Source organism: Vanacampus margaritifer, chromosome 9, assembly GCF_051991255.1.
Source record: "Vanacampus margaritifer isolate UIUO_Vmar chromosome 9, RoL_Vmar_1.0, whole genome shotgun sequence".
In the NCBI taxonomy this organism is placed as follows: domain Eukaryota; kingdom Metazoa; phylum Chordata; class Actinopteri; order Syngnathiformes; family Syngnathidae; genus Vanacampus; species Vanacampus margaritifer.
Window position 1 is genome coordinate 20,678,703 of NC_135440.1, and position 19,310 is coordinate 20,698,012.

The 19,310-nt window shown below is 42.0% G+C and overlaps 1 protein-coding gene across 1 annotated transcript in view; it reads left to right on the plus strand.

Annotated features, from left to right (window-relative positions):
- The window catches only part of LOC144057464 (neural-cadherin), an 86,690-nt gene that overhangs the window by 54,018 nt on the left and 13,362 nt on the right, over positions 1–19,310 (plus strand). Inside the window, exons 13-21 of the mRNA XM_077575039.1 lie at positions 2,607–2,856; positions 3,594–3,721; positions 3,814–4,000; positions 4,071–4,214; positions 10,098–10,381; positions 12,247–12,876; positions 12,945–13,941; positions 15,082–15,175; positions 19,053–19,237. Of these exons, the coding sequence (XP_077431165.1) occupies positions 2,607–2,856; positions 3,594–3,721; positions 3,814–4,000; positions 4,071–4,214; positions 10,098–10,381; positions 12,247–12,876; positions 12,945–13,941; positions 15,082–15,175; positions 19,053–19,237 (2,899 nt within the window). The remainder of the gene's footprint in view (positions 1–2,606; positions 2,857–3,593; positions 3,722–3,813; positions 4,001–4,070; positions 4,215–10,097; positions 10,382–12,246; positions 12,877–12,944; positions 13,942–15,081; positions 15,176–19,052; positions 19,238–19,310) is intronic.

Genomic DNA, 19,310 nt, shown 5'->3' on the forward strand with positions numbered 1-19,310 from the left:
GAATGTTTTTTTTTGTATCACGATTAGTTCAAAGTTATAAAAGTTTGCAAAGACATTTGCCAGCAAACAGTTTTTCTTGTTCAAACAATGACTTACTTGGCAGCGAAAGAGGAATAAAATTATTTGTCCTCTTTGCGTGTTCCAAAACTTGAAGACAGATTTAATGTAAGAAAAAACACCTTTGCAAAAATGATTTTGATCTAACAGAGATCTCTGGACATCGTGACATGCTCCAAACATCACATAACAGGTGGAATTTCAGAGCGCCGAATGTGTCTCTTCCGCGTGTAAAATGGCTTCTTATAGTTAAAACCGACCGCCTCTCTTTCATTTGTGGACAAAACATACTCTCTGGGTACTTTTCAGTGAGCGATGGCGAAAACAGAGTCAGGGGTGCGTGTTCGAAACAGATTCTGTTCTCAAGGACCAAATGTGTTTTCCCACAGAGAAGGAACTTCTAGACCAAATAATATGTCCCAGCTTAAGGTCAAATTATACTGAGTTCAACACTACTTGCTTTACACGTCTATAAAACCTTTCAACATGGTTAATATAAAGAATTAAGATATTAATAATGTATAACAATGGTTAATATATGAAAATAAAGAATTGAAATGTTAATAATATCTAACAGCAGTTATTCATGATCTCCACCACTTTTCACAATAGGAATAAACAGAACGACTAGAATTATTCCACAGAATCCAAAAAAAAAAAAAAAAGTCCATAGTGTGCACAAGCACCTGGTCCCAAGCAATGTACGTGTTATTTAATGAATGCTCCTCAAACCCGGCGTTCATGATAATCCCACAGGGTCACAAAAATATGTACACACACACAGCCTACGGGTCATATATTTAATTAGATCGCTCGTCTCTCCAGATTCTGTTGGTGTTAATTAATAACCATCACCTCATACTATGGAAATAAACTCAACTGCTGGAAATAATCCACAGTATGTTGAGCGTGTTGTTTAAGTGTACGGACGACAGTCAGGCTGAGAGTGTTTCTGTGTTTTAAGTGCTCGGACAGCGTTTCTCACTCAGCGTCACCACCGGAAAACGTGCTAACTTCCATGGACACGTTCCTCCTGGTGCTTTTTTTTTCTTTCTCGTAATCTTTTCTTGGCTGAGGTCAAGTTTGCATTTTTTTTTTCCCCCCCTCAGAAAATGTAAAGGAAGAAGGTTAATGCGAGGTCAAATACAACAATTAGAGTTCTGTGAAAAATCCAGAAAACTCCAAGGTCTAACAAAACTACAACATAATCCCAACAACACATAGAAGCAAAACAGATCAATATTAAACCATCACAGAACAAACACAGACCATTACAAGACCACTATAGCATAATTACAGATCCCAAAAATTCCTAACAAGAAATAACATACACAAAAGTGTCATCGACTCCATCTTGTTTTAACATTTCAGGTCAAACTTGATTACTTTCCCCTCCATTTAAGAAGCCTGCGTGCTCTGTGAAGAATGTTCGGGAATGTTGGGGAATGTTCTGTGATGTTAGCCCTTTCAGGCTGCTCCTCGCTGCCCTTACAAGGAGGATGTGCAGCCTCGCAGCGCTCAAAGGTGAAGCGCGCCAGGCGTTCTTTTCACGCGTCGTCATGGCGACGCCCTCGCTCGGCGCGTCTGATCTTCGTCAAGAGTCGCTGTGAGAGAAAAAAAACCGAATGACCTCCACTCAACTCAGATTTCGTCCAACTTTTACCTCGACTACTAGAAATACAAAAGGACTACAAGTGAAGATCAAACAGCATTAACTCATTCACTGCCATTGACGGCTATAGATGTCAAAAATTCATTTGAACTTTTTCTATTAGTTTCCATTTTTTTTGGGCCACTTTTGTTAACAAGAGTATGAAAACCTAGAAAAACATTTTTTTTATTGTACATTTAGATTAGATATAACATTTGTCATTAATTGTGAGTTAACTATTGAAGTCAAGCGATTAATTAAAATAAAAAAATGTTAATCGCCTGGCGAAAAAAAAGAAAAGAAAAAATTATTAAAAAATTAGGGCCATCAGGCGATTAAAATTTGTAATCGTAATTAACCTTATGACTTCAGTTGTTAACTCACGATTAATCACAAATGTTATATCTGTTCTAAATGTACAATAAAAAAAAACTAGGTTTTCATCCTCTCGTTAACAAGAGTGGGGAAAAAATGTTGAACTAATAGAAATAGTTCAAATAAATTTTTGACGTCTATAGTCGTCAATGGCAGTGAATGAGTTAAAAACGTTTTTTTCTTTACCCATTACAGAACCAACATAGTCCCAATATAGAAACACAGCAACAACATAGACCCTACAATTAACCATTCCCAATCCCAGTACCAATAAAGTACCCAGGACCGATAAAATACCAGTTTGGGACAATCACAGGATGCACATAGAACCATGGCAGACCCAAGGTAGAACCAACACAGCTCCACCATATTGCAGAATCAACTCAGACCCAATAACATAATGCAAACATAGAACCCAAAATAGTACCAAACAAATACAGAATCAACGTAACCAGCACAGACCAATCAGTCAGACGCAATCTGTACAATCTAACTAATGCCGTCCTCTTCTTCCGGCCCACAGACAGTGAAGGCAACATCTGCACTGGGTGACCCGCGTGTCACCTACAACCTGGAGGAGGGTCAGATGCCCGAGACCAACATGCCCGTGCGTTTCTACATTAAACCCAACCGCGCGGGCGGCTCGGCGTCCATCCTGGTGGCCGAGAACCTGGACTACGAGACCACCCGCTTCTTCGCTCTCAGGGTTCGAGTCCAAAACGTGGCCGCCGTGCCGCTCGCCTCCTTCGCCACCGTTTACGTCAACGTCACTGGTGAGGACTTTGGTCAAATTCGACTAAGCTTTCAAATTAAGCTAAGTTTGTTCTTAGATTTGTGATCAATATATTGTATGTTAAAACACAACTAAGCAATTTTCAGGGTTAAAACTGCTTAATTAAAGCGGAAGTCAACCGACAATAATTTGTTATATGTGACCTCACTTGTCTAAGCATGACATTCTGATTAATATAACATTTGTGGAATATGAGTTATGCAGCAAAATCTAGCTGTTTTTATCCGTCTCAGGGGGCGGCCATTTTGCCACTTGCTTTCGACTGAAGATGACATCATAGTTGCTGTGATGTCATCTTCAGTCAACAGCAAGTGGCAAAATGGCCGCCCCCTGGGATGGAGAAAAACAGCTAGATTTTGCTGCATAACTCATCAATATCAGAAGGCGGCCATTTTACCACTTGCTGTTGACTGAAGATGACATCACAGCAACTATGATGTCATCTTCAGTTGACAGCGAGTGGCAAAATGTGATGTCATCTTCAGTCAACAGCAAGTGGCAAAATGGCCGCCTTCTGATATGGATGAAAACTGCTGGATTTTGCTGCTTAACTCATATTCCACTAACACAACATTAACCAGAATACTGTATTGCTTTGGACTGCATAGAAAATATTATTCCTCATTAAGACAACAAATATGACAGGTCACATGATCATGTAAGCACTTAACGAAGCCCTTTCTTTACATCTCTACCATGATGTCTTCTTTTCTTCAGACGTGAACGACAACGTTCCTTTCTTCCTGTCCTCCACGTACGAGGCCACGGTTCCCGAGGGGGCCGAGGTGGGCGCGTCGGTGGCTCAGGTGTCGGCCATCGACTTGGATTCGGGCCTTCACGGCATGGTGAGAACCTCCCTATCGCCCCTGAATACGACTTGCATGTTACCTTTATGTTGACGAGGGAAAAGGGAACGAGTCTTTCCTGGTCCTTTCAGGTCCACTACACCATCTTGAAAGATGAGAGCGGAGACTCCGGGTTATTCAGCATCGATCCAATGAGCGGCATCATCACTACGCGGGCCTCCTTCGACCGAGAGCAGAAAGCCTCCTATCTCATCGAGGTCCAGTCACAGGATGGTTCCGAGTCGGCAAGACCGGGACTGCAGGGACAGCCCAACACCGGTACCCACCTCAGAAACAGCATTGAACCCAAATAATCCACGGTTCTGACTGACTGATGTCATCCTACCAGACACGGCTTACGTCAGGATCTTTGTGGCAGACGTAAACGACAACGCTCCGACATTCCCGCGCTCGGTGTATGAGGTGAGCGTGGAAGAGGACAAGGAGGTCGGTTTCGTCATCATCACCGTCACAGCCAACGACCACGATGAAGGTCAGTCACGACCTAGGACAGAGGTTTGCAACCTGCGGCTCTAGAGCCACATAGTCCCTCTCCTGATCTTTTTTTAACTCATTCACTGCCATTGACGGCTATAGACGTCAAAAATTCATTTGAACTATTTCCCACTTTTGTTAACAAGAATATAAAAACCTAGAATTTTTTTTTGAACAGATATAAAATTTGACTTAACTATTGAAGTCATGCGATTAATTATAATAAAAAAAGAATCACCTGACGCGATAAAAAAAGAAAAGAAAAGATTATTAAAAATTAGGGGTGTCAGGCGATTAAATTTTTAATTGTAATTAATTGCATGACTTCACTAGTTAACTCACAAATAATCACACATTTTATATCTGTTCTAAATGTACAATATTTTTTTCCTAGGTTTTCATACTCTTATTAACAAAAGTGAAAAAAATGTTAAATAGAAATAGTTCAAATGAATTGTTGACGTCTATAGCCGTCAATGGCAGTGAATGAGTTAAAAATGAGAAAATAAATAATATTTTTACATGTTTTTATTTTTTGCCAAAAATGGCAGAGAATTGAATAAAACGGCAGAAAAGAAAACGTTCAAAAAGTAGCCATAAAATGTTCAAAAATAAAAGAAGAAAGGCAGAAAATCACCATAAAATGTATTTGGAATTGGTAAAAAAAAACAACTGAAAATTGATTTTTTTTTAAAAAAGCCAAAAAAGAAAACGTTCAAAAAGTAACTATAAAGTGTCCCAAAACAAAAGAAGAAATCCCAGAATTACCATAAAATGTTCACAAAATTGCCAAAAATGTCAGAAAATGTATTTACGAAAAGGAGGAAAGAAAATGTTCAAAAAGTAACGATAACGTGTCCAAAAACAAAAGAAGAAATCCCCAAAATTACCATAATTTTATGGACATATTATTAGTATGCAAAAAAGTTTAAACCACTGGCTTAGGAAATCTCAACAGCCATCTTGTGGCGCCAAAGCCACGGGTCTCAAAAGGGTAACATGTCCCAATCCAGACCCCGCAAGCCACATAACAACTTTTTTGCCCAGGTTTACACTACAATATGATCCCGGTGTTTGTGGTTGTAACATGTCAGTATCCAAACTCCACAAGCCCTCCTCCGCCTCCCACCGCCGACCTCCACCACTCGTTAGCGAGCGCCACCACGCTCCCCTGAGCAGGATAGTTTTGATGTTTGTGTTTGCCCCCTCGCTCGTCTTCCTCCCCCCGCTCTCCGCCAATGAGCAGCGGGAGGCCACAAATCAACAAAACAGGCTCCTCTCTTTGAGTCGTCGTGATGACGGCGGATGCTGGCGACGCCTGGCAGCCTCCAAGGGGTTGGCTGTTATTTTTATTTTTTTTTTACTTTCTTTTTGCACCCTTTGTTTCGTCTGCTCTGTCGCACCTTGGGAGACACTGGTAGGGGCTTTGCGTCCATATTCTTGATTTACTTTATTAGGTACAAACTTAAGTGAACATTGTTTGTCGAATAGGATGTGTGTGTTCCAAAGTAGGCAGGGGACCATACATAAAAGAACATTAAACCTTTTATATTTAAAAACCAAAATGTTCAAGAAAACCACAAGAGCTCATGATAGCCAGCTAGCTTAATGCTAACATAGAATGAAAACACCATAGACAGCCTGAAGGAAATTAGCGTGGACGTTATGCTAATTTTAAACCTGTTTTAACGTATAAAGTCTCAACATAAGACCTCGCAAATCAACATAGGAGCAATAAAGAACCAACATAGAAACAGTACAGGACCATCGTCTTCCAAAGTAGGCAGGGGACCATACATAAAAGAACATTAAACCTTTTATATTTAAAAACCAAAATGTTCAAGAAAACCACAAGAGCTCATGATAGCCAGCTAGCTTAATGTTAACATAGAATGAAAACACCATAGACAGCCTGAAGGAAATTAGCGTGGACGTTATGCTAATTTTAAACCTGTTTTAACGTATAAAGTCTCAACATAAGACCTCGCAAATCAACATAGGAGCAATAAAGAACCAACATAGAAACAGTACAGGACCATCGTAGAAAACATAGCTTTACCATAGAGCTGTTACAGAACTAGCATAGGCTCATTACGAAACCAACATGGACCAAATAGCAAACCAACTTCAAACCAACATACAACCTAACATAGATTCCTAAGAGGGCCAACATAGCAACAACGCAGCAACAACCTACTGATTCCAATATTTGCAATTTCGCTATACGAGAGGCTGAAAAAAAATCCTTTAGCATATGGATTTATTTCTTCATCTTGATGCGTAATTTGTAGAGCGAAAGAAAGGCAAAGTACCGGGTGAACGAAACCCCTCCTGTAAACCCCCCTCCCCTCCCACTCCACTCCCTCCCCGTGCTGCCCCGTAAAGCTGATTAGTCGGTGCAGCTCTTTGTCACCCTGTGTGATTTCTGCATCCTACTCGGCCCTCCGACTGGAAAATGTGCCGAACTAAGTGCGTCTGCTAATGAGATCAAAAGGCTGTTTAAGATTCTGCCGAGTCGGCTCTTTAGCGCCGGTGTCGCCTGGAGCTTCACACACACACAAACACGCACTTAAACACTTTAACACATTTACAAACAACACGTACGCACACATAGACAAACACATACGCCACGGATGAGCACGCTCACTCTTACACACACACACACACACACTTGCGTCTGGTAAGCTACTAAGAACCGACACATAGAACCAACATAGTACTAACATGGACTATACCAGGACCAAAGCAATAAAATCAACATTAAAAAAAAAACATTTAGATACAGAATCAAATAGCCAACATAGTATATGTTATGTGTCTATATACATACTGTGGCATTTTCGCCGTAGAGACAGAAAATATCCCACGGGGAGATCTATGTGCTCAAGTTAGGCAACGTAAAATGGCCGCCGCACATACAGGCAGTGAGTGTGAGTGTTTGCGTGGCCTTTCAAAACCCAAATATTGCCGATTAACTCATTCACTGCCATTGACGGCTATAGACGTCAAAAATTCATTTGAACTATTTCTATTAGTTTAACATTTTTTCCCACTTTTGTTAACAAGAGTATGATTAGATATTTTTTTTTGTATTAGAACAGATATAAAATCTGTGATTAATCGTGAGTTAACTAGTAAAGTCATGTGATTAATTACGATTAAAAATTTTAATGACCTGACGCCCCTAATTTTTAATAATATTTTCCTTTAAAAAAAAAAAAGATTATTAAAAAGAAAAAAATACATATAAAAAAGAAAAATATATATATAAAAAAGAAAAAGAAAAGATTATTAAAAATTAGGAGCATTAGGCAATTAAATTTTTTAATCATAATTAATCGCATGACTTCACTAGTTAACTCACAATTAATCACAAATTTTATATCTGTTCTAAATGTAAAAAAAATATATATAGGTTTTCATACTATTGTTAACAAAAATGGAAAAATTTGTTAAACTAATAGAAATAGTTCAAATGAATTTTTGACGTCTATTGCTGTCAATGGCAGTGAATGAATTAATGTAGTCAATGTAATAGAACAACACAAAAAGAACAGCACAAAGCTAACACAGAAAACACACAAACATAGACCGAGACAGATTCCACGTGGAACCATCGGAGGCCCAACATATACTCAACAAAAAAATGTAATTAAAATTAAAAATGGGAGCAAAAACATGTGTTGCGTTTATATTTTTGTTGAGTATACAATAGAACCAACATAGACACATTACAGTACAAACATGGAGTAACAAATAGCCAACATAGGATCATAACAGAACCATTACAATAGAGGAAACTTAAAATCAAAACAGAAAATAGATCCAACATAGATCTGAACATAGATCTCCAACAAAGTACCATCGCAGAACCAACGTAGAACCTTAGAGAACCCTCACACAACCGTCACAGTAACAACAAAGAACCATAATAACACAAAACCAATGTTATAGAACAACGCTAAACAAACACAGAAAACAAAGACAAATATAAAACTATCACAGAAGAAGACAAAATAACTAACATAGAACTCCCAACTAAATAGCACCCACATAGAACCTCACAAAAGCATCACAAAATCAACACAGAACCGAACATACAGTCTGAAGTGTTGGACCACTCGAGACGTATTCTTTTTTTTTTTTTATCTCCTGATGTAACGAAACTTTGAGCTGTGAGTGATGAGGAGTCCTTCAGAGCGTGGACCTGCAAGTCACAGCTGGGGGACAACTTACCCCTCGGGCCCACCTCACAAGGAGCCCTCGACTGACCTTCATCTCATTTTAGAGCCTCCTGCTGGGTTGCCAATTAAATCAGCGCCCGTGTGTGTGCGCGCGCAAGTGTCCGTGCGTGTGTGTGCGTGTACACAAGTGTGTGTGTGTGTGTGTGTGTGTGTGTGTGTGTGTGTGTGTGTGTGTGTGTGTGTGTGTGTGTGTGTGTGAAGAGGGCAATGCCATATGGGCCGCCTGATCATTAGTGAGGCTGCTGCAGGCAAGGAACCACTGGAACTACTCTCCTCGTACACATTTCAACACACTACGCACACACACTGGTCACCACAGATCGTGCTCAGAGGCTGTGAAGGACCAGTGAGCTTCAGCGTTTCACACACACACGCACACACACACACAGTTGGAGTGTGTGCTTGATGAAGGTCCTGCATGTTTCCACAGATGGTGATAGCCTGCTAAATTCTCCTCGCTGCCAGTAAATGTTGAGCGAGCCTCGACCCAGACGGACCTGCCTCTGGGCTCCCATCATGCATCTGTCTGTGCGTGCGTGTATGTGTGTTTAGCAAGGCCAAGTGTGCCAAACGCATTTCTGTTTGAATTCGACTGATATTTTGTTTTGATACGTGATGTGGATAGATAGATATGGATAAATGCGCCATGGAACCAAGTCGGGACCTGCACATAGAAATATCATCAAGAATTAACTAAGAATTAACATAGACGAACAGAAACCAAGAATAGTCCAGAAAAAAATAAAATAATAAAATAAAAAAATCATAATAAATAAATAAAAAGAAACCAAGAATAGTCCAGAAAAAAATAAAATAAAAATAAAAAATAAAAAAATCATAATAAATAAATAAATAAATAAAAATAAACCAAGAATAGTCCAGAAAAAAATAAAATAAAATAAAAATCATAATAAATAAATAAATAAATAAAAAGAAACCAAGAATAGTCCAGAAAAAAATAAAATAAAAATAAAATAAAAAAATCATAATAAATAAATAAAAAGAAACCAAGAATAGTCCAGAAAAAAAATAAAATAAAAAAATTCATAATAAATAAATAAATAAATAAAAAGAAACCAAGAATAGTCCAGAAAAAAATAAAATAAAAAATAAAAATAAAAAATAAAAAAATCATAATAAATAAATAAATAAATAAAAAGAAACCAAGAATAGTCCAGAAAAAAAATCATAATAAATAAATAAATAAATAAAAAGAAACCAAGAATAGTACAGAAAAAAAATCATAATAAATAAATAAATAAATAAAAAGAAACAAAGAATAGTCCAGAAAAAAATAAAATAAAAAATAATAATAAAAATTAAAAATTAAAAAATCATAATAAATAAATAAATAGGTAAAAAGAAACCAAGAATACTGATGAAGATGCATGTACAATACGAATGTAAATATGCCAGAGGCTGCTCATTTGCATACGTAGTCCCTTGGCAGGTGACAATAAAAGATATGCAAACATGCACAAATGCATGCAAGGTATGTAAACGTGCTACTGTGTACACGGTGCGACATGCTACACAACTGTCACACGTGTACCTAATGAAGTGTCCGGGGATTACAAAATCCATTTCTGAATGTATTTGAGATCTTGTGCCTTAAAAAGATCCGCGCTCCATCGCAGGCGCCAACGCCAAGCTGCGCTATCAGATCGCGGCAGGCAACACGATGGGCACCTTCGACGTGGAGCCGGAGGTGGGCACCGTCTTTGTGGCGCAACCGCTGGATTACGAGATGGAGCGGCGGTTCGAGCTGCGGCTGGTGGCCTCGGACGGCAAGTGGGAGAACGAGACGCTGGTGGTGGTGCAGGTGGTCAACCGTAACGACGAGGCGCCCGTCTTCAGCCTGAGCGAGTACCACGCCGTCGTCCAGGAGGAGCTCAACGAGCTGCCCGTGTTCATCATGGAGGTGCGTCGTCGCTCATTTCGGGGAATTTGACAGGTGGAATTTTAATAAAAAATATGGCTTAAAGTATTGGGAAAAAACACTTTGTTCTTACTTTGGGTGTCCCAATACTTATGCCCAAACTCCACATTTCCCTGATTTTCTATGCATGTCCCAATACTTTTGCCCAAACTCACTTCAAATTTGCTTTTCATTTGTGTTGGTGTCACAATATTTTTGGCCACACTTTTTTCTTAGATTTTCACTTTCTGTCGGTGTTCCAATACTTTTGTCCAATCTTCATATTGTCTTCTTTTCACTTCCTGTAAGTATCCCATTACTTCTGTTCACATGTGCTTTCATTTTAGCTTCCTGTGGCTGTCCCAATACTTTCGTCCAATGTACAGATTCTTTTCATTTTCTGTAGTGTCCCAATACTTTAATACACACATTTTTTTTACTTCCTCTGGGTGTCCCAATACTTTTGTCCAGTCTCCGTATTGTCTTCTTTTCACTCCCTTTAAGTGTCCCTACTTTTGTCCACACATGCTTCCCTTTTCACTTCCTGTGGCTGTCCCAATACTTGAGTCTACATCTGTGGCCCAATACTTTTACCCAATCTCCACATTAGTCTGTTGGTGTCCCATTACTTTTGCTCAAGTTTTTGTCACTTTTCATTGATTGTAAGCGTCCTAATATTTTTGTCCAAACTCTCCATGACCTTTTTTTTCACTTTGTGTGTTTGTCCTAAAACGTCGTTTTATTAAATCCTCTGCCATTTTTGGCAAAAAATAAAAACATGTAAAAATATTATTTATTTTCACATTTTTAACTCATTCACTGCCATTGACGGCTATAGACGTCAAAAATTCATTTGAACTATTTCTATTACTTTACTTCCTGCAGGTTTCCCAATACTTTTTGTTCGCTCTTGTAACACATTACAAGTGTGTGACGGCGTTCCGGTCAGACGGAATCAGACGTCTTCTGAAAAGTTTCTCCCTCCACCTCCTCCTCCTTCTCTTTCTTTTCTTCATCACCCCGCGCCGTTCATCCGCCATTGGTCACACCCTCTCGCCGTAACGCTCTCAATCAGATTAGCAGGGTGGAGGTGCGCCGTAGAGGGCAGGGAAGTAATCCGGCGTGTCACCCGGTCCGCCGCCCAGCCCCGCTTCCTCTGGAATTGATTTGATGTGCGCCCACCCCGCTCGCTTTGGCGTGCCACCCCCCCCCCCCCCCTGCCTTCTTTTTCATCCCCGCGTGTTCACACAATCCAACAGATGGGAAAATGCAATTTGAAATGAATGCTTTTCACATCACCTGTGCTCCGGCCTGCTCCTCCTCTGTGCTTCTTCCCAACCTGCAAAACACTAAATAGATAGATATACTGTACAGGGAATCAATTAGTAAATGAAATTGATCATTTGCCGGGGCGCCCCTGATGATCCCTCCCGGCACGGTGGTTGAAAATACTTCGTCTATCGCGTCGCCACGGCAACACACATATAAAAAAAGGAGGATGAGGCGGCAGCGGGATCACATCAAAGCTTTCTGTAAACAAGAAGAAGACAGAACACTCAAAAGTGTCATTTAGCTTTTCTCTTACGCTGACAGCCGGGTGGCGTCGCCAGCGGAGATAAAAGGACGCGAGGGGGGATGTTTATTTTTATGTGGCTGCTTAATGAAAAACGTTGTGATAAGACTAGAGCAAGACTAAGGTGGTTATTGGATTGCTTGGTCACAATACCAATGAAGTATGATCAAAATTAATTAAAGCTGCAGAGGCTCAACCGTGACTCTAAATTGCCGGCAGTTGTGAATGTGAGTGTCAGTGCTTGTTTGTCCTGCCAACATGGCCGATTGTGATGATTTCGTTCCTACTTTTCCAGGTGTCCGCCACCGATCCTGACCAAGACGCTGACCAGACCGCTGTGCGCTACTCCCTCCACGGTCAAGGAGCGGGAGGTGAGTTCACTATCAACGAGCGCACCGGGAGGATCTACGCCCAACGGCGTCTGGACCGCGAGGAGCGTCCAGCCTGGAGGTTCCTGGTCCTGGCCACGGACGAGGGAGGGTCGGGTCTCACAGGATTTGCAGACGTCCTCTTGGAGGTCCGAGACATCAATGACAACGCGCCCTTCTTCCCGTGCCCGGCGCTGGAAGTGGACGGCTGTTTTGTGGGTCAAGTGGCTGAGAACTCCCCCGCCGACACCTCCGTCATGGAGATGAGAGCTATGGACTTGGACGACGCCAACGAAGGCAAGAACGCGGCGCTGAGCTACAGCATCGTCAAGAACGTCCGCAACGAGATCAACCTCAATCTGTTCTCCATCAACGCCACCACCGGGACCATCTACACCGTGCTGCGCTCCCTTGACCGGGAGGCGGAGGAGCGGTATCTGGTAGTGGTGGAAGCCAGGGATGGAGGGGGCTTGGCCGGGACGGGGACCGCCACCATCCTGGTTTCGGACGTCAATGACCATCCGCCGATCTTCACACAGAGGGTCTACACTGCCCAGGTGAGTCAATGGCCCCTCTTTCATGACGGTATCCTCAAGGTTTTAATTATACTTGCCACGTTCTTCAGGTAACCGAAGACCTGGAGGTGAACAGCGAGGTTCTCGTGGTCTCCGCCACTGACGGAGACCAGGACGAGAACGCCATGGTGACCTTCAGCATTGTGGGGGGAGACGATGACAGGAAGTTCCTAGTGGAGACTGACAAGGTGAACCGACGTGGCGTGATCAAGCTCAAGAAGAAAGTGGACTTTGAGAAACCCCAGGAGAGGACTTTCAACCTCACTCTGAAGGCGGAGGATGCGGATTTCTTCAGTCTGGCTTACTGTCTGGTACAAGTAGAGGACGCTAATGACCACGCTCCCGTCTTCTTACCGCAGTTTTATGAGACGCCGGCCATGTCTGAGGATGTTCCCGTGGGCACCATTGTTGCCCAAGTCATGGCTACCGATTTGGACTCTGGACAAAATGGACGGTTTTCTTACAGTATCGCCAAGGAGTCAGACCCCTTCAATCAGTTCCTAGTGGATCAGTCCGGTTGGGTGGTAGTGGCTAACTCGTTGGATCGGGAGAAAATCTCTCAGCACCGCATCATGGTCCTCGCCATTGACGCTGGCAGCCCCGCCCTGACTGGCACAGCCATCATCATGGTAACCGTGCTGGACATCAACGACAACGGTCCGGAGTTCGAGGCCCCCTACCGGCCGGTGGTGTGGGAGAACACAGCGGCCCCGCAGGCGGTGCGGATGAACGCCAGCTCACTGATGCTGCACGCCACAGACCGCGACCTCTCGTCCAACGGCGGACCTTTTTCCATACGGCTCCTCGCACTCACGGCGGACGCGGCCTACTTCAACCTGACCGACTTCCGCAACGGCAGCGCTGCCGTCACCGCCTTGCGGACATTTGACCGCGAGCGCCAGAAGGAGTACCGACTCCCTATCCTCATGATTGACAGCGGCTCGCCCGCCATGAGCTCCACCAGCACGCTGACGGTGGTCATCGGAGACCGGAACGACCACCCGCACTCGCCAGGGCACGCCAACTTCATCGTGTACAGCTACGAAGGTGCGTGCCATCCAAGTTTGTCTGCGTAGATTTGCAGTCAATCGGTAAATGGTAATCCGCAGAGGTGGGCATTCCATCAATATTGGCGTTAATGACGGACGGCAATTTTGTTGACGATTGCGATTGACATGAGACTTCGCAAAAAATGACGAGCTAAGCTCAACGTAATTGTCAATAAATTTGTCAATCCGTCAATGATGGATGTTCCCTTTTGCTGAGCAATCGACAAATGATGCGGTTCAACTTGATATATTGACAGATTGACGATGACGGAAGTCTCTGTTAACGATTGCTAAATGAGAGACGCTCAAAATTCATCTCTGGTAATCTGCACAAATTGAATGGAGACTACTTGGGTCTTGCTGGTTGTTTTTACCTTTACAGAGAACTCCCGTTTTATCACCGGCAATATGTTCCGGGACCCGCCCACGATCGAGAGACTATATAAATAAGGTGCAGCTTTAGAATGTCTTGCATAACGACCGGTTGTTAACCTGCCTGGTGGCAAACGGATTGTTAGCGGCCACTTTGGCCATCGTGTGAGATCGTCGTAAAACTCCTCTCTTTAGAGAATGGCTCACCAATTTGACATGGCTTCTTTCACACCTATGACAAACCAGCAGTCATCTCTGCTGATTCCGGACGTAAAAAGGCTACCATTATTGCAATCGTGGATCATTTCCTGCTGTGTTTGGAACTCATGCTTCCAAGATCACAAACAAAAACAGGACCAGTTCAGTTTAAGACTTTTGTGAAGTTTTCGGAGTGACTTGCAGGTTTTTTTTTTTTACGTTTATCGTCCGCTGATTACGACCAGGATTTGATGATGAACTTTTTTGTGACTGGTCGTCCTAACCTTTACACTCCCCCGGCGTGTCCTCGACACCGGCGGAACGCAACCACCGCTGAGCTCATAAGACATCTTTGTCACAGTCGAGTGCTTCCGCTGTCTCGCTGCAGAACACATCACTTATTTAGTGGTTCAGACCAGCTGTCAGCCATCCTAACTTACTGCAAGGGACTAAGCTTGTTTTTTTTTTTTTTTTTTTTTTATGGACTCCCTTTTTCCCCACACATGACCCTTTTGATTGCTTTTCAAAGGTAATTTATTGTTTTGGACTTTCCTTTGTTGGAAACCAGGTATCCTGCCAACAACAGTGCTGGGCCAAATCCCGTCCCCAGACCTCGACGACTGGAGTGAGAAGACGTACCAATTTGAAGGCAAACCATCCAGGTACATAAATGTTATAGTTTTCAAGATGGGTCTTGGTAACGAGACCATTCTTGAGACCCTGGAGAACCCAAGAACCCTTTTCTTCTTTGGAAAATTATGAATTATACATTAAATGACTGCTATAAATTCACTGAACACCAAAAGATATATTTTTTTCAATTTTAACCCTTTATTCCCTAATTTAGGATTAGGGCGAAATTTTACCCTTTTGGGATTTAGGGGTATTATTTCGAAGAATCAGAATAACAAAAACTGTCAGTAAACCATTAAGAATTTAAGAAAATAATCAATCAAATACACAGCTACATTGAACAATATATATTTTTTGTTTTATTTGTTGCATTTTAGAACTGGATTTTGAATGTACAAACACACTTTGGCCAATGGAAACAAGAACACAGGGACAAAATCACTGCTGGGAAAAAAAAATAACCCATCCATCCATTTTCTTGGCCGCTTTTCCTCACAAGGGTCGCGGGGGTGCTGGAGCCTATCCCAGCTGGCTTCGGGCAGTCGGCGGGGTACACCCTGAACTGGTTGCCAGCCAATCGCAGGGCACACAAAGACGAACAACCACACTCACATTCACACCTAGGGACAATTTGGAGTGTTCAATTAACCTGCCATGCATGTTTTTGGAATGTGGGAGGAAACCGGAGTACCCGGTGGAAACCGAGTAGCAGAATTTATAGGGGCCAAATTTGACCCCGTGGGTTCTCCAGGGTTAAAGGTCTCAAAGCCATTTTTACTTAGGATTTTCTAGTTCAAAAACATAGCAGAATTAGTTTTTGTTGCAAACAGGCTAATGGGGAAAAAAAAAGATAGTGGTCATTTTGTCTTTGAAATACACAGTCTTGGTCTTGGTCTCAACCTCCAAAAGTGTCAAAGTCTTGATACTCTCTAGCCTCAATAATATCTTGGTCTCTGTTGGTGTGGTCTTGACTACAACACTACAGGTACTGAAGGATATTCATTATTTGAGTGTAAGAGGTTCTTGCCCCGAAAAATGTGACTCTCCTGTGAAGCTTGAGAGAAGCAAAGGAAATGCTACTGCTCTTTTCTCCAGAAAAGGAAAAAAAAAAAAAAGGAAATGCTACTGCTCAGCAACTGCTATTAAGCTTTATTAAGCTTATTATGGCACTTCCACTTTCTCCCCCAGACATGCAGATGATGAAGTTTTGGAAAATTTAGCCCCCTGAAATCAGTTTCACTTAGCAACATGACTATCATGAGTAAACATAAAATAGTCTAAAGTAGCACTTACTGAAAAGACACAGGAAGTCAGCCATTTTGTTTCGAAGCAGCTATTTTCAGGTCACTCATTTCCACGGGCCAAGACAAACCTGTCTGAAGGATTTTGCCGCATTGCTACCAAATTCGAATCAGGTAGACAAAAGCAGGGAACTCAAGTCAAGTCAATGAAGTTTTGTAGATGAAAAAAAAAAAAAATCTTCCGCACATTTGGAGATGAATGACGAGGAGAAGAAAGGTTGAGCTAAAAGAGCAAGTGACAGATTTAAACCAGAGCGTGGCAGAAAGTACAAAGGTGTGCCGTGACAAAGAGGCGGCGACATGGAAATTTGCAGGGGGGAAAAAAAGCGTGCAGGGTAAGGAGCTATTTATACTTAAGGAGTCTTGAAACTTCTTTGTCAAGCCTCCAAGATGAGACGCTTCCATGAAGGAACCACAAAGCAACAGAGAATATTAGCAAAGGTGATCCTCACAAAGAGTGACCATGTAAACAGCAATTCTAAATCTTTGAAAGGTCGATTTTTTGCTTTGGGAGTATCAAATGAGACGAGATCCACAAAGTGAAATTAAAAAATGCCCAAACGCATTTCCATAATGGATCCACGTGGTGAAAACATGTTTACATGGCGCTCACGTCGCGCTGTGGATCGCCATGGCAACGCGGCGGGTGACGCGCTTCGCCGCGGCGGGTGACGCGCTTCGCCGCGGCGGGTGACGTCTTTAAGGTTTAAATGCAAGCGTGGCGGCGGCGCTGTCGACACATCGGACGCGTTTTGGCTCGCTTTCGCTGGCCACTAATGAGCCCATCTGGCGCGCAGTCTGAAGGGCGCGGCGGGCGGATGACCACGTGTTTAACGCTACACGAGCGCCATGGCGGGCGTCCAACACGGTAGTCGGGCGGCGCTGACGTCTCCAGTGCGGCAGAGCGTGAGGGTTTCCACTTCAAGACGCTCTGGACACGCGTGTTGCACCACAGAGCACATCTGCTCTCATCTGCATTTCAAGCTAGGCCTTTAATAATATGGACATGAAGACAGTCTAAGCCAAAAGTAGGTTCAGTATACACTTAAAAGAAAAAAACTTTGAAATGCATTTACATTTATTTGACACTATGTATGTTAATCACTTTTGTTTTGAAAATAATTAGAGGTGTCAAAATGAGTGCATTCATTTTAAGTTAGCAGCAGCAGACACCTCCACATCATAAATGTAATAATAATGCATATATTTGTGGAGGCTGGGGTCAAGTTGTGTTTTACAATTTTAAAAATGTGCAGCATTTCACAAGTTACTTCATGTTAAAGGTTAAATAGCTCTCAATATGCAAAGAAAATGCACTGAGCTGTCGCCGACATCTTACAATTATGCAATTGTGCCATCTAGTGGCAGAAAAAAATGACGTCAACAAAAATCAATATCACACTTGTTTTTTACAGTATAGAAGTATCTTTTTAATTTTAACTCAATTTTATGAATTATTATGAAATTACTGTATCATTGACTAAAAGATGCAGCCATTTTTCTATTAGTTTAAAATTTTCCCACTTTTATGTATGAGTATGAAACAAAAAAAAATGTTATATTTTATTGTACACGTACGTACACGCAATTAAGTTAACTATTGAAGTCATATGATTAATTACGATTAAAATTTTAATTGGCTGACGCCCTTAAAAATATAACATTTTTTAAAGCAGGGTTTCAAGACCGTTTTAGGGATTCAAAGTAGGGTTTCTAACCTAGGTTAGGATTTCAAATCATGGTTTCAAGCCGGAGTTAGTGTTTTAAACAAGAATGAACGTTTCAGTCATTCCTTCTTTCTTTCCTTCCTTTCCTTTCATCCCATCCATCCTCCCTGCCTCCTCCTTCCTTCCTATCCACTCCCGCCCGCTCCCCTTCCTTCGTTAAATAAGTTCATTTAAAAAGTGCAAATGGACTTTTGGCCCACCCTGTGCACTATATGCTCGACACCATACAGCCCAGAAGTGAAACATTAGTGACGCAATTTAGATGGGGGGGGAAAAAACTCAATTTAATGCAGAGATTTAATATTTTATGCAACTACAGGATGTCTGGGCAAGGTGCCACGACATAACTCGTCCTTGCCAGTTGCCCGGGCAACCAAGGCGCTAAGAAAGACTTTTTTCCCCCCCTAACGTCACTAAAAAAAGTCATTCATTTTTGTGACCTTTATTAGTTTTGGACAAAAGCCATCTGACAGGGATTCCCAAACTATGGAGATTAAAAGCATAATGGTGGTCCGATATATTAATTACATATTTATAAGTGTGTTTCTGCTATTAAAAATGTAATAAAAAAAGGAACAATATAATTATGCAAGTATGCAAATTTTGCTGAAAACATAATGTGGGAAAATATAGTGTTTAATTTGCAAGTTTGCACGACTAAACTAAATGCGGCTTTTATTGGCCATAAAGGGCTTTGTTTGGATGCTGTTTTTTTCTGTGAGGGCAAGTAGGGGGTGCACCAACTCTGTAGAGATGTTAAAGCAACATTATACTGAAATTCAGGTTGTTTTTTTACAAACATGGTACATGTATGGTTTTAGGCACTTATATAAAATAGATGACCCAAAACAAACTTTTCAATCATTGTTTCTGTCCAGGTTGTTCAGCGTTAACCATAGTTCTGGCCAGCTAAGCATCAGGGAGGGGGTCCCGCCCGGATCGTACCAGCTGCAGGTGCGCGTGTCTGATCCCGCCTGGCCGGACGTCACATCCACGGCACAGGTGGATGTGATAGAGCTACCGCGGGAAGCCCTGCTCAACGCCGCCTCCCTCCGACTACGCAGTAAGTACAAAGCCAGGAGAGCTTCTGCTTTCTTTAGTTGGTGAGTTAGTTCAGTACAGTAGTCAGTCAGTTT